Consider the following 23,818-nt stretch of genomic DNA (forward strand, 5'->3'; position numbering starts at 1 on the left):
CCCAACAATGTTAGGAGTGCATTAAGCAGAAATTGTATATTTCAATGTACTAATTCAACAAATAGAAAAAAGGTGTGATATCTGCAGTCAAATTCCATCATATGTTGAATGTTTGAGGTAGGAATGCACCAATGCCATTTTTAGAGACTAAATATGAGAACCTACACAACTGTCTGAAACTCTAATCCTTCACTGTATTGGCTTTTGGACTCTGAGCACTTTAACGAGCACATTAGCACATAATTCAACCTTATATTAATTCTATGACCGTTTCCACAAAACCATTAAATGGTACAACTATTTTCTACATTGATAATAAGAATACATTTCTAATTTGTATTTAGAATTTTTGTATATTCTACAGCCTTGGTGACCATAAGAGACTTCTTTCAAAAACATAAAACAAATCTTACCAGCCACAAACTTTTGAACAGTATGTATACTGTATATTGCATGTACACAAATATTGTATTGATAACCAATGAAAACATACCTTTCTGTGAGCTTCTTAGCAAACCCGAAATCTGTCAGTCGAATGTGCCCCTCGCTGTCCAGCAGTATATTCTCTGGTTTCAGGTCTCTGTAGACTATTTCTTTGGAGTGAAGGTATTCAATGGCGCACACGATTTCAGCTGAGTAAAACATTCCGGTGCTGTTACTGAAACGTCCTCGGCTGCGTAAATAGCTGAAGAGTTCACCACCATTCACGTATTCCATCAACATGTACAGCAAGTGATCATCATGATGCGTCCAGTACCTGAAAAAATGTCCACATCATATTTACATGTGATTTGTAAATATGGTACAAGTACTTGCCATGAGCTTGGAGGCAGACAGTCTATACATTATTAGACTTGGACTTAAATTACTAAAGCATTACACAATTAAATAATACAATTTTATTAATTATTTTTTTTTTACTTTTCCAGGTCTAGAAATCATACTTTTAAAATTAGGCTACCTCATATATCACAGTTTGTTCTAATATATCCCTCGTTCTTCAAAAAAAGAAAAGAAAAAAGTTGTTGAGGGGTTGAATTAAAATAAGAAATATCTTGATTTTTTCTTGAGGCCCCCCTGGCTGAGAACCACAAGTATAGATCAGTATCTAGGCTATATTTAGAAATATTTAATAATAACCCTAACCCTAATAGGTTTAAATAGAGCAAATTCAATGTTCTGAATTGACTAAAGTGATTGTAGCAGGTCAAACAACATTTGACATTGATATGTTTGGTACTTCAGCACGTTTAAATGTTTACAGCACACTGAAATGTTTATACTGTGGAGTTACAAATGTAAGAATCTGTATAAGATCTGCTGATCTTATGTCCTTACATAACATAACATGAAAAACTAAGGTAGAGTACATTGAATTTAGCATTTAAGGTTATAATGAAGATATCAGCTGTTAAGCAACATTTCCAGCAAGAGATTCCTGCCAGTCCAGTTCTCTCTATTGTAAGTTAAATGAGTCAGATTACTGAGACTCTCACCCTTTGTCTTTAATGGCTCTTGGAGCCCCTGTCCCAGTCTTTGAATAGTTATGCTGATTGGATTAGGATTGGCAACACTCTAGAGTCTAGTTTGTTAATTTTGAAGAGTTTCCTATAGCTGTATACTTCATTTGCATGCTTTGTTTAAGGTCGTCACCCAGGTGCTTTGTCTCCATTTCTAAGCACTGCCCTCTAAATGTATATAAACTACAATGTACACTGCCTGAGACAACCAAGTCTCTTGGTCTTCACTTCTGAGTTCAGATCATAACCCAGTGTATGTTTATGAGATAACAGTGTATTAAACAGTGTTCTCAATTCTGTTAGCCTATTTGTTAATGTTGTGTAGTGTTTACTCACAGTCTGACAAGGAAAGGATGGTTCACCTCCATCAAAACCTCTTTCTCATTATGTACGTGTTGCTCCTGCTTTAGACGAATAACATCTGGGATCTTCATCGCCTTCAGAGCAAAGAAACCTCTTGTCTTTTTATCCTTCACCAGAAAAACCCTTCCAAAGGTTCCTGTACCTGCAACAATGTGGAGAAATGACATAATGAGAATGGCTACAACGCAAAAATGACATAATAGCCTCAACAGAAACTTAATTCACTTTGGACCCAAAATGTATGAAGAGTAGACTTAAGCTAATTACTACCACTAACCCATTTTATAAATACTGAGACTACAGAAGCATGTTTGTGTCTGTTCTCCACAGAGCTCAGTTCTCCACAGATGAATGGCACTCAGAGCAGGGAGCTTAAAACTTTCATAGATGACTAACCTCAAATAATTCTTTAATTTCTACTGTATGGGGACACTTGTTTCAGTGGGTAAAATAGCTTACACTACACACATATGATCAATGGCAACAGAAGCTGAGAGAGCAGGGCACATTTAACCACCCACCAAATTACAGGCTACTCAGTCTCACCGGAGCGCTGTTACAAGCTTGACAGATCAATAACAACAACAGGATACAACTCGACAGGCTATTTGGACCAATACATCCTATTATATGCTCTTAGACCTAAGCCTCACACTAAATGCTTAACAAATCATGGTAAGAAAAAAAAAAGCCCTGTTGTGTGTACGCGTGGAGTAGCACTCGGCTCAAGAGGCGGAAAACCACAGTCGTGGAGTGGTAGTTTGGGTTTAAGGGGCATGAAGTGGATCATGCAGATACCGAAAATAGGCTTGTGTTTTATTTGTTTAACCAAACTTCCGCTTGAGAAATACTTCTAAAGTAGTATGCAGACTTGAGACAGAACAAACATCCCTAACAATTTAAGAGATCTCTTTAAAAAAAAAAAAAAAGCCTTTTGATTGACACTACCATTCAAATGGTTAGGGTCAGCAATATTTCTATTTCAAATAAAGTGTTCTTTTGAACTTTCTATTAATCAAAAAAAAACAAAAAAAAAAAATGAAGCACAGCAGTGTTTAACATTGCTGATAAGAAGAAATTTATTTTTTACATTGAACACTAGAGTAATTGCTGCTGAAAAAAAAAATAATAATACAAATAATAATAATAATAATAATAATAATAATAATATATATATATATATATATATATATATATATATATATATATATATATATATATATATAGCAGTTTAATGTAATTAAAGGGATAGTTCACTCAGAAGTGAAAATGATGTCATTACTCGTTCTAAACCTGTAAGAATTCCGTTCATCTTCGGAACACAAATAAAGATTTTTTTCTGAAATCTGGTACCTTTCAGTCCCTCCACTGACAGTCTACGCAACGTTCATAAAGAGGTCGTAAAACTAATCCGTATGAATTGAGCGGTTTAGTCCAAATTTTCTGAAGAGATAGAATCGCTTTATATGATGAACAGATTTCATTTAGGCTTTTATTCACATATAACATTGATCAGCGAACATAAACAGAAGCTCAACCGAACCTGCTTGTTGCACGAGAACAAACTTCATTGATTATAACTTCATTCATTCTTGCTGAAGCTCAAATGTGCGGCGTAACACGAAAATAAACCTAGGCCTAATTGGTTCTTGCATGTCAAGCGAACATCCTTGAGCTTACGTTTACCATACCTGATGAAGTTTAAGTGAATAAAAGCCTAAATTCAGTCTGCTCATCATATTAAGCGATTGAGTCTCTTCAGAAAATTTGGACTAAAACACTCAATTCTTATGGATTAGTTTTACAATCTCTTTATTTACTTTTTTAAGCATCAAAGTGTCAGTTGCGTAGCTGTCAATGGAGGGACAGAGAGCTCTCAGATTTCATTAAAAAAAGATCTTCATTTGTGTTCCGAAGATGAACGAAAGTCTTACAAGTTTGGAACGACATGAGGGTCAGTAGTTAATGAAAGTAATTTAAGTTTAGATGACTTACTGTATATAGCACAGATTACAAATTTAAGGCAGCAACAGAAAAAGTTTTTTTTTTTTTTTTTTTAACAGTGCAGGAAAAAAAAATTATAGAAAAAAAACATTTGAATATATATTAAAACAGAAAACAGTTATTCAATTGTAATAATATGTCATATTATTTTTGTGAATTATATTTATTAAACTTTTGAACAGTAGTGTATTTTTTTAGCTATATACGCAATACAAAGTTATATTCATAAATACATTTCACAAATGTATACAATTAAACAATAAAAACAAAAACAAACTTGATAAGATATTTAAGTTTGATATTTGATAAAGATTCTTAACATTTTCCCACATTTCTAAAAACATTTATTAATGCAATTTCTGAAAACTATTTCATAAAACTGTTGCCTAGTAATATTAGAAGAAGGACAATATAGTTCTGAGACTCATCGCTCTTATTCCATGTACAGTAACAATGAAAGTGCAAATGTCAAAAGAAAGTTATATTTCATGACACAAGCCAAAAAATAGAACTAGAATCAACATGTTTAATGTTGTACTGATCACGGAACTAAGCTATGCTCTAAGTATTCGTAACAGGGTAGTTTCAGACGACTTACATTTCCTTGTAGTTGCATTCGAGCTACAACACAGATGGAATAACTGACATGGAATGTTGGCATTCAACACGTTTACCTCACACAAGGAATCTTTGTTCAGAGATGTCTACATGGTTACACAACCATGGAAGAAAACAAATGCCTTGGCTGTCAGTAGGGAGGAGACGGGATTGGTAACGTGAAGTAAGACACTTGTGATGATGACACATTATTAGATCATGTTTCCTGCCAGTTACAGGGAAATCTTACTCAGCTAGCTACATTTTCAAAACTTCAAACATTGCCACATTTTTATATTGCGATATCTTGATCTAACGTATAGTTACATCGTTACATGAAAGGTAATATCCAAAAAAGAATAATAGTGCCATTTTAAGTTCAAGGCATGGATTTAATGATGTATTTTGTTTGTACAAAACCTTGCTGAGGACTGCCTTAAAATGCAAATTCAGGTTCTACAAAATTTTGATATGGATGCACACTCGGAAATATACTTTTGTGCCATGATCAAATAACTTGTGACTGTGAGTGAGTCATAGTTTAGCTGATTAGCCAACAGCAACTATGCATGTGTCAAAGGAAAAATATGATATGAATCATGTTTCAAGGAACATAAAATAAATATAAATAATATTTCAGCAGCTCAGATATCAGAGAAAACGTGATGACATTATGCATTAAAAAAAATATGCATAGCTTTAGTTTCTTTGTGTTTTTTAGTTATATTTCATATATAACTAAACTAAACTAAACTGTTTTTTACAGGCTATTCAACTCTTTGGTTCTCTGGAGGATTGATACAGTGTCAATGCACTGAAAAAATAATAAAACAAGAAATATGAGCTTTCCCTCTACTTAGATTCATTTAGAATAAACCACAAATGGATTTAGAGTAAATGCACTTTGTGGAAGTATTTAACAGATTATACTTCGAACTACGGAGCCACTAAAGGGACCTTTTCCAAAAAATAAATAAAAAATAGACACACTTTCGCTTGCGCACAAGAAACATTGGCAAATAGGTCAATGCACACAGCCGTATTGCACCATTAGCCCACTTTACGATATGGTTTCTCGGCCATCACAGAGGATGTGTTAAAGCGGACATAAGCCTGTGGTATTATATATACTGCCCTAACGAAAGCCAAATTTTTACACACAAAAGAAATAGGTTATAGTTAGGGCTAGACGATATGGACCAAAAGTCATATCCCGATATATTTAGGCTGAATATCGATATACGATATATATCCCGATATTTTTCCCGCAAAGTGAGAGCAAATGTTCAGTCAAAGTCAAAGCCAAATATGACATGTCACAAGTAGTTTTATTGAAACCAGCTATTTCAGTGAACAGTTACAAAATCAAATGAATAAATAATAAACGGGTTTCTTCACCTTAGGGCTGCACGATTATGACAAAAATGATAATTGCCGATTATTCCCTTCGAATTGTTATTTGTGATTTATTATGTGATAATTATGATTATCAAAGTTTACATTAAATATATATAAACAAATTTCGTGTAAACATGTTATAATTTGCCTGTATATATATATATATATATATATATATACACACTTTTCCCCTTTACTTAACATGAATTGTAAGAATATGACTAGTAAAGACTAGTACTACACTGTTAGACTTTTCTGTAATTTCTACAGTTATTTACTTTAAATCCCCCAGTATTATACTGCTATTTCTCTTTACAGTAAATAACTGTGATTCCCATTGCATCATGGGGATTTTCTGTGACGTCTAACACCACATACAGAGACTTACTGTATTTTTTAAATTTGCTGTATACTACTGTATTTGACGTAACTGCCTCTCTGGCTGGCACCATTCCACCGTGCTTTTTATTTCCTAATTGTTGCCTTACACCGCGTGTCTACAACGCTATAATAGCCAGAGGCTGTCTATATTGGACACATTGAAGCGACCGGACCTTTAAATGCAAACCTGTTTGTCCCTTGTCAGAAATAGCGCGAGCGCTTGGACTCGTATCGGACTACGTCAGAAATATAACGGCCGCGGCGCATCACTGTCTGGGATTTGTCGTGTCGCGTCAGAGCATCCAGTGTAGGTAATGGGGTCTGTGTTTTGTTGGATCGCGACGTTCGTGTCTGGCCCGGGGAAGAGACGGAATTCACTTCACCGAGAGAGAGATCAGCAAGCAAGGTAAAAAACAAAACAAACAAAAAAACAACCTTCTGTGTGTGTTGACAGGATTGTGCCCAGTTTAACCTTTGTTATAACGTTAACGTTAGCCTAACGTTACTCGTCGTCAACATGGCGGTAACGAACTTTACCATGGTAAACTGAGCTAACGTTTCATTTTACACACTTTGTTAGATTGAATTGTCGAGTTAAAATATGCCAACGAGCAACGCGTTTACATAAACAATAAATGTGAATAAACTAATGTGAAATTCTGTTTATAGCCTAATGTTGGCCTACTGATGAGAACCTTTATAGTTTTAGCATTATTTTTCAAACTATATCATATTATAGTTTTTTTTAATGGAATTTAATATATACTTCCATTTTTGTGTTTAAAGGCAACTGCAACAAAGCGACCAATTCGCGCCAGTGACTTCTAGCAAGATTCCGGAGGTAAAGCAGCCCATTTGTGATATATTTTGAGATGTTTGCTGAAATGATTAGCATACGCTATGTGAAAATTGCTTTGAGCCACTGGTGCAGACTAGGTAGCTTACAATATCTTATAAAATCTCTAAACTTTATATCAAATAAGTGACCTTTGCATTATGTCTAACTTTATTACACAGCAAATGAACCAATCACAAGATGATGGACCATTGTCTTTGTTCAGTCTCACCAGATTAAATGTAGGTAAGCACTGCAGTAAAACTCTCACTAATTCATTCATACCAAATCTAGCATTCTAAACAACTTAAGTTTATATTTTTGCATTATTTTGATATTTTATTAGCCAGAAGACTCTACCATTGCAGTCCCACCTGACTAGGAAGGTCCTAATATCAGCGCACAGGTGGGTTAACTACTGTAGGAAGGAGAACGATCATCACACAGTGATTTCTTGCATGTATCTTACTGTGTATTTGTCTCAAACAGGTACCCCTTCACTGCAGACAAGCTGAAATGGGCTAAAATCATCGATTTCAGTCGTTCTTTCTATGGATCTCAGCATTTTTGGCCAGAATTTAGGATTTGTAAGTATTAAAATTTAATCTGGCATAATTTAATTTAGTTCTTTTGTATGCTATTTATTGACAAAAGCTGTTTACAAATATATATTCTGAAGTTTTTGTGAAAATAATAATAAAAATTAACAAAAAAGGAGGTTAAAAATAATGTGACACTAATATTCTCTCTCTCTCTCTCTCTCTCTCTCTCTCTCTCTCTCTCTCTCTCTCTCTCTCTCTCTCTCTCTCTCTCTCTCTCTCTCTCTCTCATATAGTTTTGGAACCGGGATCTCCTCTGAAGGACTGAGTACATTTGTGTTTGTGGACACGCATGCAGACCAGGGAACATTCTGATGTTGTCAATCAAGTTCTGAACAGGAACCAATCTTTGGAGAAGTTCATTTATTCACAAAGGTGGACAAAAACATTGTGTTGGCTTTTTAAAGATTATTTTGATGATGATTTTTACTCCTATGCTGTAGAAAAGATGGAGTAGACAGTCAGACATTGATATAATAATAAGAAATGTTTCTTGAGCATCAAAAAGACTTCTTTCAAAAACATTAAGACACTTAAATACTTCTTTTGGCCACCAGTGTACATGAATCCAACACATTTTTGGAAATAAGTGAAATTATTTTGAAGGTGGGGTTATGTGTCATGTATTGTGAAAAGAACTGTGTTTTGTCCTGTTTTGGACATTTCCTTTTTGAATGCTTAAAAATTTATTTATATTCTGCAGTTTTATGAATGTAATGATTGATATTTCATTATAATACTTGTATAAGCTAAACAACCAATGACTCTACATTCATTTAGTCAAATGCTAATGTTTTGTTTATGGTTTTATGTATGTTTTCAAAAATGTTTGCAGTGAAGGACAGCACATAATGTGTTAATTTAACACGTTTACACATCTTTGTGCTAACCTCTCTGACATATTTACTTTGTTAAAATCATTAACACAATGAATGAGTTAAAATTAACACAAAAAAAATGTTGTCTCTAAACTCATTAATGTGTAAAAATTTCACACATCATTTCCAGCATTGGCATGTTTATTTTGTGATATATACGAAATGTTTTAAATAAAAAAATGGTATTTTGTGATAACTTTGTCTAATTGGTTTGTATGAAAGTAGTACTTATGTAGGATAAAAATAAAATTAATCATATATCAAAATTATAAAATCTAATTTATATTTAGTACAAATAAAAATAATTACAGTAGTGTACTGATTAGCTTAGTTTTTACAGTAATGCACTGTATTTACACAAAACTGAAATACGGTTTGGTACTGTAACTCTTAATTACAGTAACTTACTGGCAACAGTGTTGCCAGTAAGTTACTGTAAAAAACCCTTGAAAAGTCTAACAGTGTAATAAATAAACATTAGGCCTATATGCTAAAGCTATTAAATAGCAGTCCCAAACTAGTTTTTGTTAATACAATGTTGGTATGAGCCACTACAGTCATTTAAAAATATAAAAAATAACACACAGAAAAATAGTGGCATTTTGGGGTTAATATAGAAACGACAGTTACCATGGTGAATACACAATATGAACCATGAACCATGGAAACTGCTCCTGGTGAATAGAATGAAAATCATACCTGCATTACTTTTATTTTGTGTAATTTACAACATAACGGCGTTGCATGCTCGTAGTTTCTTTTGCACTTGATCAGTGAGGTGATACCAGCGCGCGCCGCCGCTTTTGCGCGTGTAATTGAGTGTGCGCTACGAGAACAGGATAACGGCTGACAGGACAATAAAGTCCGTTTTTCTGAAGTGAAAAACTTTATGTCAGCGTACACTTATGTCACTGCCTGGTAGTTCCTATTGTGCTGGGTTTTCTGAAGTAGTCATGATTCGCCTCTCATAACATAACGCTCTAAACACGCACGCAGAGTGGAAAAGGAGGCGCGGGGAGCAGTGCGCAAATTTGAACTATATCGATATATGCGATATGGTCTAATTTCATATCGCATTTAAAAATATATCGATATATTTTATATCGATATATCGCCCAGCCCTAGTTATAGTATAGGCTACATAAACCGGAAATTGTAACGGAAATTCCTCGTGTTTCTCGTGCGCACACAAAAGTCTGTATATTTTTAGGTGTTTGGTGTTTTAAGCCCCCAACGGCGCCTTCCAGGCAGCGAGGGGATGGGTAGGTTTAAGGTTGAGGGTAGGGTTAGCTGCCTCTAAGGAGCCTTTGGAGGCTTAAAACACCATCGAGCATATTTTTAAGGTACCTTTAACATATGAATCACGATTCTATCTTCTAACAATTCGCACTGATTCATAAATAAAAAAATAAAACAAATCTTTAATTCTAAACGTTTGTTAATAACAAAACAAAGAACAGTGCAGTTTAGAGAATGCACAGGCTTGCAATGGGGGTTCACCCAAAAATGAAAATTACCCAATGATTAATAAAGGCCTTCTGAAGTTAAGAGATGCGTTCGTGTAAGAAAAATATCCATATTTAAAACGTTATCGACTAAAATAACTAGCTTCCGGCACACGGCCGTACACATCGATTTACGGCATTTATTAATGCCCCAGAGCCGTGTGGATTACTTTTATCATGGATGGATGCACTTTTATGGACTTCAAAACAGAAACGGCCATTCACTGCCATTATAAAGCTTGGAAGAGGCAAGACATTTTTTAATATAACTGACTGTATTCGTCAGAAAGAAGAATGTCATACACCTAAGATGGCTTGAGGGTGAGTAAATCATGGGGTGATTTTCATTTTTGGGTGAACTATCCCTTTAACAAATTAAAAAAATATCCTTAAATAATGTATAATTACTGGCAGTCCGGCACTTTTTTTTGTAGTTTTTACACATGAGAAGCGCGTTCAACGTGGATGTGTAAGCGGTTGCCATGATAACGGACAATACCTGCTTGTAAAAGCATATAAACATATCCTGTATGAGGTAAAATCACTAAATATTGAGACTGCAACAGCGAGTATTAGGATTTTTCTAACTCCAAATACTTGGCCAATGATAATCACACATTTTGCTGATGCAAAAGATATGTGAGTGCTCAAGCCGTGAGAGGCGAATATAAAAGGCTGAGCAGCGATGGCGTCTCAGTCTCCACCGGATTCTCTCTTAATAAGGTAATTTAAAGTACCTTATTAAATAACTCCACTAACAGTAGCTGCTGTTCAGTTTGCATACTGCTGCTCTCCTTCTATCTACTGTCTTCTTAACTCTTTCCTCTCTTTAGTAAAGCTCCAGTGAAGGGTTGCCAGATATCAACCAAATAAATTACATAAATTCAAAAACAAATACATATCGAATCAAAATCGAGAATCGTTTTTTTAATTGAATCGTGACCCCAAGAATTGATTTTAACCACCCCTAATCAATAACTAAATTTTATTTATTTGAAATAATAATCAAAATTATTCCCTTAAGTAGCCTATTTCTCATTGGTCTAATAGATTGCAGCAGGGATGACATTCTTTTGTAGGCAAAACCAAAGTTACAGTAGCATCATCCTGGTTCCCTCATCAAAAAGCTAAGAATATATTTATATTGGCTTTTGGATTATTGCAGAACATAATTATGTGACCAACAAAATTTCAAGATTCATAAAGTCAGTATGAAATCCAAACTGACCCCATTTACTTAGTTAGTAGTGCACATAGTCTTGAGGTGAACAATTCAACCAATGCAATTTAATTTGTCAGTCTGCTGTAAGTAGTGGTCGACCGATATTGGTTTTTTGATGGCCGATGCCGATATCTTAGAGAGCAGGGTGGCTGATGGCCGATATAAATGTATATATATATATATACTTTATATTTGTTTCAATATTTAATAAATTAGAAATAAATTAGAAAACAAATCCTTAAAATAAACATGCTTGTACTTTAGATGGCAACTTCTTGAATCTGCAATCCTATTACAGTATTTTTCACAAATAAAGTAATTGTTTAAAAATATGTGAATAAAAAGGAAGTAAACACTGTAACAGGGCACTCAGTAATCTGGTCATTTCGTGCACACTGATATTCATATTATCTCAAATAAAGACAAGGTAACGCTAATTTTACATACAGCACACAGTGAAAACGATATGAATATGAGACAGTGGCCAACTGGATATAGCACGGCATATTTTAAAATGAAGAGTCTCCTGTGAAGCTGATCTTCTGTTTGCATTCACTCACTTCACACGGACCAACCGTCACTCGCAGTAACAACGCGTTTATGCAGGCTACAAATGCACACTTCACAAGATATCACAGCTGGATTCAATTAAATCTGCAAGGTTTGTGAAATTAAATGTTTATTAGATATTCAGAGATTTGTTTAAATTATGTAGATCTTTTGCATTTGCTGAATGTTGACAGTAAATGATAAAGTATTTCAGCCTGATTGCTTGCCTTTTCTGTCACAAATAATACAAAAACAACGCTTTACTTTTTCCCATACCATTTACTTTTTTTGTTTACCAGTTCTGTCTAACAAAGTATTAGATATGACTGACAGAGATCGTAAACTAATGAAGACAGAGAATGTGAGCGCTGTGTGATCCATAGACAGTAAAAGAAATGGACACAGCGACCCCATTGGATTCAATGGAGAAAAGTGAAGTCAATTAGAAGCACTCACTTCCTGATGGCTGAGCGTACTGCGCAGACTCAAACTGAGCTTGACGACGTAGATGTCAGATGAGCAGTCCGTCTGTATTCTAGTAGCTGTGCCAAGAGAAATCTGAATCATTCCCTTCCGAAACTTGCAGAGACGGAGAGTGTGAGTAGGAGGTGTCCATGAGCTAGGAGCAGGAGAAACTTTTGCTAAGTATTCTGATTAATTATTTTGTCATTTTGCCTCCACGTCTCCCCGATTGCCCGCGAGCTTCTCCTCCTGTCCATACGGTAATTTCTCTATACTGTGCGACAGAGAGTCGCGTGGTTATGATGCAATCGTTAGCCTATTTTTACAAAAACTGCTTCTACGGGGCCATAACGTAAGATACAAGGTAATGGAGCCTTTTATACATTTTCGTGTTTCTTTAGAAATAAATAATGGACAAATGGAGTCTTTAAACGCCTCAGATGTAAAGTTATTCCCTGTCAAAGTGACGCCAAAATGAATGGGAGTCAATGGAATGCTAACAGCAGGTGATGGTCTGCTAATCAATGGCGGCGCCCGGGGAAGCTTCAATTTTTTCCGAATGATTGCCCCCCTGGTGTGATCAGGCGCCGCCCGTCAAAATAAAAGTCCGGAACGCCGTCAAAATAAAAGTCCCGCTTCCAACACATCGGCCAATCAGAAAAACTTGTCGGCTGATGCCGATATTTAAAAAATGCCAAATATCGGCCGATATATTGGCCTTGGCGATAAATAAGTCAACCACTAGCTATAAGCTTTGACAATGAGCTGATGGAATGCACACTTTTCTAGATTCAATCAATTCCCAATCCATAAAAAAAAAGAAAAGCCACACCCTCTGTTTTTCTCATTTAATAGGCCTATTTAATTTCATTCAAAATATATGTCACAATATTGAAGTAAAGTCGTCACAACTTCCTGTTCACAGTGACTTCAACCTAAACATTTTGTTCATCAAGATAATCTTCACAAATTAACACAACTTTTATGAATTTTGAAGACTACATACATTCACCAGAAGCAAAAAAATAAGCTATAAACGTTATAAACTACACCATAGTTGCTACAACGTCACCAGCACTAAGCTTCGATGACTCTTTCAATATTTTTTTTAAAATCTACAAGTTGTAAAGTTTGAGTTAAAATAGTTTGCAAAAGTGCAAACTATAAATTGAAAACACTGGGTAAAAAATGTGTTCTTTTAACAGAGAAGCTCTGACTGTGTGTTTAAATTATTGAAATCTGAAGCATGAGCGCTCGTAAAACATTCAATGTGTTGTCGTCTCCTTTATTTGACAAAAACAAGTGGTTTTGGTTATTTTTTTTAAACACATTTCAGTCTCGTCTTTTTTCATCAATGATATTGCATGTGTTGATATAGTTACAGTTATCGTTTAATGACATGGGTGTCGTCTCTTATCATCTAGTCATAGTCAGGGAAAAAAAGGTCGTCAATGAACATTTTTCGTCATAGTTTTCGTTTCCCTGCACAACAGGGAAGAAAAGACCACTTTAGCTTCCGTTTACCAAAACGTTTCCGTTTCCGTTTACTTTAGCTTACTGACTTTACCAAAAACCCATTGAAAAAAACAAAAATTACGAGAGAGCTGCAAGTGCAAGACTGCTTTTTTAAACAAAACTAAAATAGTTTTAGGACTCTATTGTAGGCTGTTTTTGGTTCCTAATTAATATAGCAAATCAGGATCAAACAATCAGTTTAATAAATATGTATAGATATTAGGGCTGTCAAAAGATTAATCGCGATTAATCGCATCCAAAATAAAAGTCTGTGTTTACATAATATATGTGTGTGTACTGTGTATAATTATTTTGTATATATATAAATACACACACATGCATGTATATATTTAAGAAATATTTGCATACATATACTGTATATATATTTATATATAATTTATATTATATATAAATATAATTTTTTTTATATATAAATAACACATTTTTCTTAAATATATACATGCATGTGTGTGTATTTATATATACAAATTTAATTATACACAGTACACACACATATATTATTAAAAACAAACTTTTATTTTGGATGCGATTAATCGCGATTAATCTTTTGACAGCCCTAATAGATATATTTCCAGTATTCTAATTAGGCAGATCACTCTTGTTTCGGGTGGCAGATGCCCCTTTATCTGGATATGAGAATAGCTTTTACTTTTTCAATTATCAACCTTAACCATTATCTGGCCATTATCATGATTATGAGACACCAACCTTATTTTAAATCATTAATGAATACCTAATTGAAGGCATCATTAATGGATTAATTGATGTGTGATATTAGATTTTCTAAGTAAATAATTTTCTTCTTTGGGGTTTACAGCTGGTCTTTATAAAGGCTTTAAGTGTTTGTTTTTTTTTGTTTTGTTTTTTATAGAAATCTCAGTAAAGCACGATTTCAGCCTTTCACTATGAAACCCATATTTTAGTAACAGTCTGGCAATACATCTGACTTTACACTGGTGGGCAGAGATAACCTTCACTGAGCCGCATTTAACCTGTGATATCAAATGCCTTAAAATCACTAGAAAATGTTCCAAGCTGTATTTGCCATTACTTAACAAAAGAACACTTGTGCCATATTATCCAGATTCAGACACTTTTCTACCATAAATCAAATTAGAGCAAAAAGTGAGTTCTGACGATGATTTCCTCATTATTTTAATGACAATTTAACGATAAGAGCATTCAGATAGGAGCTTAAACCATTCGTCACAGACCGTAAATCTCTACCATCCCACAAAAAGCTCTGCAAATTGGATTATTTATGCTGGGCCTAATGCTATAGTATACACTTCGCATCCCCGCTATCCATTTTTATACAGGAGATCGCCTCTCAAAATGTCATGAGCAAAATTTTCCCCTAAACCACAAAAGTAATTTCCTAGTACAGTAAATCACAGATATCACATAAGGATCATTGTTTCTCGGAAATAGTACATTTCCGCTCCAATAAAAACTGTGAGGCTTCTCTGGGGTCTCATTTTTAAAACGTGTGCGTAGGATCCTTACTAAAAGTGTACGTGTGCACGAAAGCCAAAAATGGTGTACGGCATAAAATATTCAGACTTATAAAACCATGTGTACGCCAGAACCAGCGCAAAATTCCCTTTATAAATCCCAGTGAGCGGAAGATTGTGCGCACATGTGTCTCCCCGAAATAACCATATATGGAGCTTACAATGCCTAGTTTTACTATGCAAATCCTCATCTGCATATCATTTCATATGCATATTCATCCACGTGATACCATGTTTAACGGTACAAGACATTAGGAAAATATGAGATACAGATATGCCGTATCATTAAATTGCTAAAAAATCATTTAGTAGACTATCCTTGCCTTGTTTTTGAATAGATAAATCAAACAGTATAAAATACATTTCAGAGAAAGTTTTTCTCAATCTTTTCCACTGGCCAAATAGTATTTTTAATTGATTTAGGCTATATTTTTAATGGAAACAGATAGGCCTTTTTGTGCATTATGTGTGCGGAAATATTTTCTCAGACAATCTGGTATTATCATGGTAAGCAATCCTCACTGTAGTTAAAACATTAAAACAAAAAAAGTTAAAAGTGTTCAAAAGCATTGCATCCACAGCAAATATTTATATTTATATTATAATATAATTTTTCATGTAATTTAAGTGCTTAACTCCAGTAATGAGAATGGCACATTTAATCTAAATGTGTATTATCAGATGTAAAACATAGTTTAAATCATTATTTTATTTATTTAAACTGTTATTGTGAACATGCACTGTATTTATGATTAGGACTCATAATGAAGATTTACAGTTTTCCTTCATATGCTACAGCAGTCAGCTTCACTAAACAGCCCAATGCGCTCGCTAGCGCGGACATTTAAGAAGGGATGGATGTTTGCTTCAAGTGATAGGCTAGAGTGAAATTATATGTATTATCTTGCTGTATACCTATGTGTAATTTGGTTAAAATGTTCTGTCTAAAAGTGACCAAAAAGCCATTTAACTCCAGCTCACCATCAGTGTCGCCAAACTGCTCCGTCTCCAAAATGTGAGTCAGAGTTTCAGCAGGTGCGCACATTTTCCAGAAAAGTTTGTTTTTATGAATCACAATTTATGCGTCGGAAGTGGCGTACGCCTCTTTCAGGGCCTGTTTTGTGCGTACGCAACAGTTATAAATGAGGCCCCTGATCATTATGTGCAAATTAAGGATTTGTATTCTGTGTTAGGGCTGGGTGATATGGTTACAAATAAAATCATATTTCTTATATTTTTTGGCTGAATAGCGATATACAACATATATCGTGATAATTTCTACTTTTATCTATTTCGATTATTTTTTCCTGTATTTATAAAAAATATATATATATTTTACATCCTGCCCAATGTTGTTCTATAAACAATGTTCATACTGAAGGCTATGAAAACAAATATGTAAAAATGTAACCATATAGAATAGGCTATGCTATGTATATTATGTGCAAAGAAAGGGTTAAAATCACATTACTAACATTGAAACAACATTACAATCTTTTTAAAGTAAAAGTTAAAATCACTAAATTAAAAATAAAAATGCACGGACTAAGTGTTAACTAAGAGGCACACACATTTACTCATCTGACATCTGATTACTCCATTACAATAGTCACATACAGTTCCTAAATGTATGTGCAATTGTAGGTTTAAAATTCTACATATGGCACATTTAATGTCAAACGAGAAATATTTTAGCAACATGCATATTTTATTCAGAATTATTGCGGTCTATTCTATATAGCCTAGTGGTTCAGGGATGACATCAAAACCTGGAAGACTAATTTGCCACTGGTTTCCTCAAGATTTTCCCATGGGGTTTCATAACAAGGTTTTTCAATTTATGAGTAAAATAAGGTCTGTGGACTTTCTAACATTTAGAGATGGAGAACATCGGATAAAACGGATCTCTAAACAGCACAAATAGCCTATCTGTCAGAGCATCTGACGGGGCAAGTAGCGTTTAAATATGTACACGTTAACTATATCTTACAAGTTATTTTGAAGCCCTTAATATTAAGCATGCCTCATGTTTATGACAAACTGGATTATGCGCCTTCTACACTATTTTTCAGATGTGCTCGTAATATCAAATTACTGTCGATATAAACTGTCTCATATGGTTTATAAAAATATATTGATAATTGTACAAACTCGATATAGGCTACAGCCCTATTCTGTGTGCTAGTTGTTTAAACCTGAGTATGTATGTTGATGAAGATACTTTATTTTTTATTATACTTTACTTTAATTATAGAAAAACAGTTTACACCAGTAAAAGTTTACACCAGTTACGTCCAGAGACGTGGCTCACACGTGAGGCTGTAGTGTGTAAGCAACCCAACCCCCATTGATGGAAAAGATCAAAAGTGTGGCTACATTTCACCAGCGATGCAACATGCAATACTTTGCGGCAAGCTTCATGTGTGCGCTTGAGCGCAAGGCATATTCCACCCACCAGTGGCCTATATGAGGCATTGAGTCTGTAAAAAGTCAACAAATTGAAAAAATAAACCCAAAGTTTTTTTTATAGGTAATATGTAATGTAATCTTGTTAAAACGGATTTCAAAAAACTGGAAATTGGAAAATCTTTGAACTTGTCCTGTCCAATGTAATGGTTACTACTTTAATCATTGCAATTTCAAGAGTGAATTATGTGCATGGCCATTAATCAATGAAGCAGTCTACACTGCACACAAAAATCTCTTTACATGGCTTGCTGCGATAGTCAGTGTTGCCGGTGTTCAGCTGGAACACCGGTTACATCACTTGCCCATCATGGCACCGCCCCCACCGTCGTTTAGATTTTTTATAGTAATAACAATTTTTTAGTTAGAGAACAGACACTACAATTAAAAACTGAACGTGTGCTCAATTCAGCGTGAGCTGAACGAAAGTCACAGCACAAATCAGCAGCAGGAGTCAGATTAGACCTCACTTTGCACATTTCGCCTCACTCTTGACTGACAAGACGACGGCGGAAGGTTTGGTTTCAAAGCGAAATGTAAAAGTGCCTATTTAAGTGAGTTTGTCATTGTACTATTTTGTTGCAACCCTCTACGCACACCTTGGCAATAGAATCGCCATTGGCTGGTAAATTTTTTGGGTTACTCGACTGATATACTATTATTAGAGATGCACCGACAGGAATCTTTTTCGGCCAATTCCGATACCAACATTTGTCACTTGCTCTCTTATTTGAACTTTTGTCTTAAAAATAGATTAGTATTTTGATCATGTTTTAAATGAGCAAAGTTCAACTAGCTTAGTTTATTGATGCATCATCAGATAACTTCTATTGAACATGGATTGGAAGGACTTAATGTGTGAAAATAACAAAACATGCTGACACATGTGCAAAATACTTGTGTACACATTCCGACCTGACCTGGTTGTTTTCATAATGTGAACTGTTCTCCTCCTCGCCCTGAGGCCCTTAAACAATGAGTTGTCCTTTCAGTTTTACATTGCTAGGTAAAAGAGGTAGATAGCATGACCACAACTACTAATAACTAAAACATCAGGCCTTAAAAAGGGTGGCAGGACAAATAGCCACTATGCCGATCACCATAACTCGATAATGAATGAATTCAGTATGTATTCAAGCACTGTTACTCTCACCTATGGCTAAACATCACTGGTGGAGTTAGACTAGACTGATGTAGGTTGTTCTCTTCTGATGTCTGTTCTATGGCTTGAGTAATAACCCTGCCAGTTTCTGCCTGAACTCACATGGTGCTAATGAGAACGAGGAAGTTCGTGGTGCTCAGATAGGAGGTAACAAGTTCTTGCCATGCATTTCAATATAGAGGGGCTTGTTTAGAAACTGAGCCTTCTTTTAACAGATACAATTTGGTCACATGAGATTTACTCCTTGTCAGACAGGCCTTGTTCCATTTGTGTGCGCAGTACATATATAAATTACTTTTCACTGCCAAATGTGGGAGTAGAAGAGAAGGTGTGTAATGAAACTAATTAAAATGTGTTAGAGGTGTGAGTGAACTAAGATAGTGAGGTCTTCAGGGGCAGAAGTGAGAGGAAGAACAAAAAAAGGTATTAAGTATTCTTATTGGGTTAAGTTTTAAAACCAAGAAAAGCACTACCATAAACTGTAAATAAGTAGTAGTAAATTACAAACTAATTTTATAATTAGCAATGTGAAATATAAATAAATGCAGGCTAAAACATTCTCGCTGCTGAGTGGATGGACTTTCAGTTTGTGTAACCACCATGTCGTGTAATCTGCCATTTTGGAATAAAAAAAGGCTAAGGTGGGGGAAAATTAAATCAGTGAATGACTGTTTGTAATAGCATTCAAAAGTTTTGGGTCGGTAAGATAAAAATAAAAAATAAATAAGTCTCTCACCAAGGCTGCATTTATTTGATCAAAAATACAGTAACAAAAGTAGTAAAATATTATACAAATAAAAATGTAAAATGTTTTCTAATGTAATTTAAAATGTAATTTATTACCGTGATGGGCTGGCAAACCTGAATTTTCAGCAGTACTCCTGTGTCCTGTCTTCAGTGTCACGTGATCCTTCAGAAATCATGTGTATTTGGTGTTCAAGAAACATTTCATATTTTTATTGTGTTGAAAACAGTTGTGCTGCTTAATATTTTTTGTGAAAACTATGGATTTTTTTTTTGTGTGTATGTGGATATTTTGATGAACAGAAGTTTATAAGGACAGCATTTTACGTCACTAATCAATTTAATGCACCCTGGCAGAATAAAAGTATTATTAATTTTTAATATTCACTGCATTTCTTTCCAAACAGAAAAAATTGAAAAAAATTAGAATCATGCCAAATTATGATTTACTTGTTTGAAAATGTTATTTGTTTAAAAAGGATTTTTTCTTTATGATATCAGCACAATTATATAACGCAGACATTTGTGACAATCCCCCCAAAAAATATCAGTATGAATTTATCAAGTCATAGTCAATACTATGTGAATGAAAATGAGACTATGAGAGATAGACATACATTTAAAGGGTTTACTGTTGTGCAACTGGGTGCAACTAGCTTTCAGCTGATGCAACTTTGAAAACATTATTATTTTATTTTTTTTTCAAAGTTTCCTGGTGTTGTTCATTTGTGAAAAGTTAATGGCATCCACCCTTGAAAATATAAATGGAGGGGTTGCACTCCTGATACATCTTGATAGTTTTACTTTAGCAGTTTCTTCACCCTCATGATAATGTTGATCTTTACTTCCGGGATTTCCCACCTGAGCCTCACTTTCAAAATGTCAGTTAAAAACAGTCGATTGTTAGTTTTAGAGAATGGCCTCAAGTAAATTTATAAAAACAGCTAAAAAATCTACTGGTAACAAGTAACAAAATATCAAAAGTGTATTTTTGAACTTAGGTCTTGCTCTATAAAGAAAGGATGCAGGTGTACTTGACAATCCATTACTGCATGCATTCCCATGGGAATTCCCAGGGTAACTTATTACGCTGCTACAAAGCTCTGGTTTGTCTCTTTGTATAGTGGTAAGAAGCGATCACCTTGAAATGCTAAACCAAGAAATCACTTGTAGGACAAACATGGGTGTACACATTTTAGAGAAATATGAAAACATTTTGTAGGATATTATTTGTTGACTAAAACGTGTTTAATCTGATCCAGAAGGACCACTTCTTACTTACCAACAGTGGCAATGGTGTCCAGGTCATCTAGTGTGTAGGTCCTGTTGGTGGTGAGGGATGCGGCCCCTGCGGATATCGTGGGACTGCCTGCGTCTGTCCTGCCACTATCCCGACCAGAACTGCTTTCATTATTTATTCCAGCTTTGCCTTTAGTTGATGCCATCTTCTTCCGTATATGACCAATCTAACTCTAGCCACATTAATGGCCAATTCTAGATATCAAGTCCAGAATTTCCGCTTTTGGAAAACGCGCTATCGATAACATACACATTGATCTGTTTTGGTCAAGTTAACATATCCTTTGTTCGCACAAACCAGACTGTGACCCTCTGCTTCCCATCGCTTGACAAACAGAAATGTATCAGAACAATATAGACTAGACTACTAAGCAGTCTTGTTATTAAAATGTTCAGCGATTCATGTCAACGGGACTGTCATTTATTCTCTAACGTTACTTTATTACGGATGTCCCCTGTGCGACTACTGCACGTTAACAAAGACAGGAGTGGACAAGATTCAAACTTCAAGTCTTACGAATCCAGGCGGTTTATCCAGTCGAAAATTTCCAGGAGCAAGGATGCGGTATAAACGCTGGTTAATGGTCCCCCAATGTAAATTGCCAGATAACAGAGACATTTAAATTATTTACTTCCCCCTTCCGTACCCATCAAGAAATCGGAACCCATTTCCCCTTCAAAACATCGCTCAGCGGCAAGGAAACAGAGAAACGCTTGAAAACTGACAGGCAGCGGTGTTGACCAATCATATTCAGCACGCTTGCGGCAATGTCCAATCGAACGTTAGAAAAGGCGGAGCACTGTTTGACTGACAGCTTGAGTGTACGTATTTTCCCTGTGGTTTGTAGCACATGTAGACAACGTAGACATCACCACGCCTAGGTTACTGGATGCTATTTTGGGGGAGGGAGGACACGTTGTAGCTCGAGTCTTTTTGACATGAGAATTTTCACCTTTCAGATAAGATCTATATTTATAATTTCATTTTAATAATTATTTTCTTGAACATAATCAAAACACGTGTTTGCCATTACTATATCCGTTAATTATAGCACAGCACATAATTCTAACTCATCTAAGAAGATCTATCTGTCTATCTGTCTGTTGTGTTAACTGTAACTGCTCAAGACAAAGGGACTCATGAATATATCAAATGGAGTCTATATAATTATGAATGGATACTTATTATTATTATTTATTATTTTTTGGACTATAGCCTATAAACATCTGATATGTGGAATTAGCCTGGTTAAAACCAGACCATTCTCAGTAGTAACTGAGTTATGGTCTGGCAAAGCTCTATAGACAAATCATTTCCAAAGGGGCGTCACCAACGGACGTCGCTCAAATGCCTCTGGGTGCAGTTGGATAGACCTAAAACCAATCAGAGTGATCGTCATCGTGTAAAGCCATATGCTGCGTCCCAATTCGCCTAAGTTACACTACGCCATAAAAGTATGTACTCTTTTTGTGAAGAAAAGGTATTTACTTTTGAATGTGTAGCAAAAAAGTAGGCAAGCTTTGGGACATACTACTTCGTCATCTTTATCGGACGGATCTGTCACGTGCATCCTGTCACTTAAACTGCCCTGTCAATCATCGTGTCACAGGTAAAATCCTCTATTAAATCTAATTTAATTTCCTACCGTTTCGGAGAGAAATGTAGTAGCACGTTCATCTGCCAGTGGGTCTTTCATGGAGACTGTCCTCATGTGTTTGCAATTTGAATATAATAATGCATTTAAAAGTTGAACAGACGTCGCTCAAATGCCTCTGGGCGCAATTGGATAGACCTAAAACCAATCAGAGCGATCGTCATTGTGTAAAGCCCGCCTCAACGTTTCTGATTGGTGCCGCGATTTCTAGGCCATGGAAATGGGCTTGAATGAGCCTGAATTTCCCAGGCTAATGTGGAATAGCTTATTCGGGGTAATACTACAAAACAAATAAACATGTAATTTTTATGATCCTTCTTAAAAGGAACATTTAGCAGATTCTGCAAGGGGTAGGCTATGTAAACCTGTATGACCACAACCTATCTATTTTGAATGATAATAGAGCTTATATGCACAACTTTTATTGAAAATGGAGGTTGTAAGGAGGGAATTTGAATGAAGTTTTTTTTTAACTCATGTGCTCTTAATAGAATACTCATTTAGACCCTAGACAAAACTTACGACCCGCTCACTCACACACTCACTGCTATGGACTCACTGACCCATGTGCAAACCTTAAGTGTCTATTTATGCACTGTGCTCTCTGAACAGCCTAAGGGAAATGATATAAGCCAGTTTACAGGCACCATGAACTTTCTCTTTAGAATTTCAAAAATGTTTTTTTTATCCTGTTACATGAAACAAGCATCTCTCCCAATTTTTTCATGCATCTTGCCATTTGCGTTGGAGGTGCATTAATATGTTAGCTAAACTATTATCAAACATTAACCTAACATAAAACTTAGTTTTAAAAGAAGTTTCAATCAATTACCAATGCCTTATTGTCTAATTTTGTATGATGTGATGTTTTATTATATGATACAATATGATATTAGCCCCATACTAGTTTTTAAATTTCTACAGCACAGTGGAAGTAAAAAAAAAATCATTTAATTTTCTCTAGTTTTAAAAAAAGTTTGTTGTGTGTTACTAATGAAATGTTATTAGAATAATGTTATTTGAAAAACAGAAAATAAAACAGCTAATATGAAAGTTTTGGTTGAAATTATTATGTTGACATTTTCTGAAGATCCTCATTTCTGTGAACATTTGTTGTAAATAAACTATA

General features: G+C 35.0%; 1 protein-coding gene and 1 long non-coding RNA gene across 2 annotated transcripts in view; one reads left to right on the plus strand and one right to left on the minus strand.

Moving 5' to 3' along the window:
• Positions 1-21,745, minus strand: part of prkx (protein kinase X-linked) — a 54,423-nt gene extending 32,678 nt beyond the window's left edge. Inside the window, exons 1-3 of the mRNA XM_079862605.1 lie at positions 21,018-21,745; positions 1,857-2,025; positions 494-757 (exon numbers count right to left, since the gene is read on the minus strand). Coding sequence (XP_079718731.1) covers positions 494-757; positions 1,857-2,025; positions 21,018-21,180 — 596 coding nt within the window. The 5' untranslated portion in view covers positions 21,181-21,745. The remainder of the gene's footprint in view (positions 1-493; positions 758-1,856; positions 2,026-21,017) is intronic.
• On the plus strand, positions 7,398-8,657 carry LOC307150356. Its single transcript, XR_013819695.1, has 3 exons — positions 7,398-7,504; positions 7,588-7,685; positions 7,934-8,657. It is a non-coding gene; the product is annotated as an uncharacterized lncRNA (long non-coding RNA).
• Positions 21,746-23,818: the final 2,073 nt, after the last annotated feature.

The sequence above is a fragment of the Squalius cephalus genome (assembly GCF_949319135.1).
Source record: "Squalius cephalus genome assembly, chromosome: 2".
Classification (NCBI taxonomy): Eukaryota; Metazoa; Chordata; class Actinopteri; order Cypriniformes; family Leuciscidae; genus Squalius; species Squalius cephalus.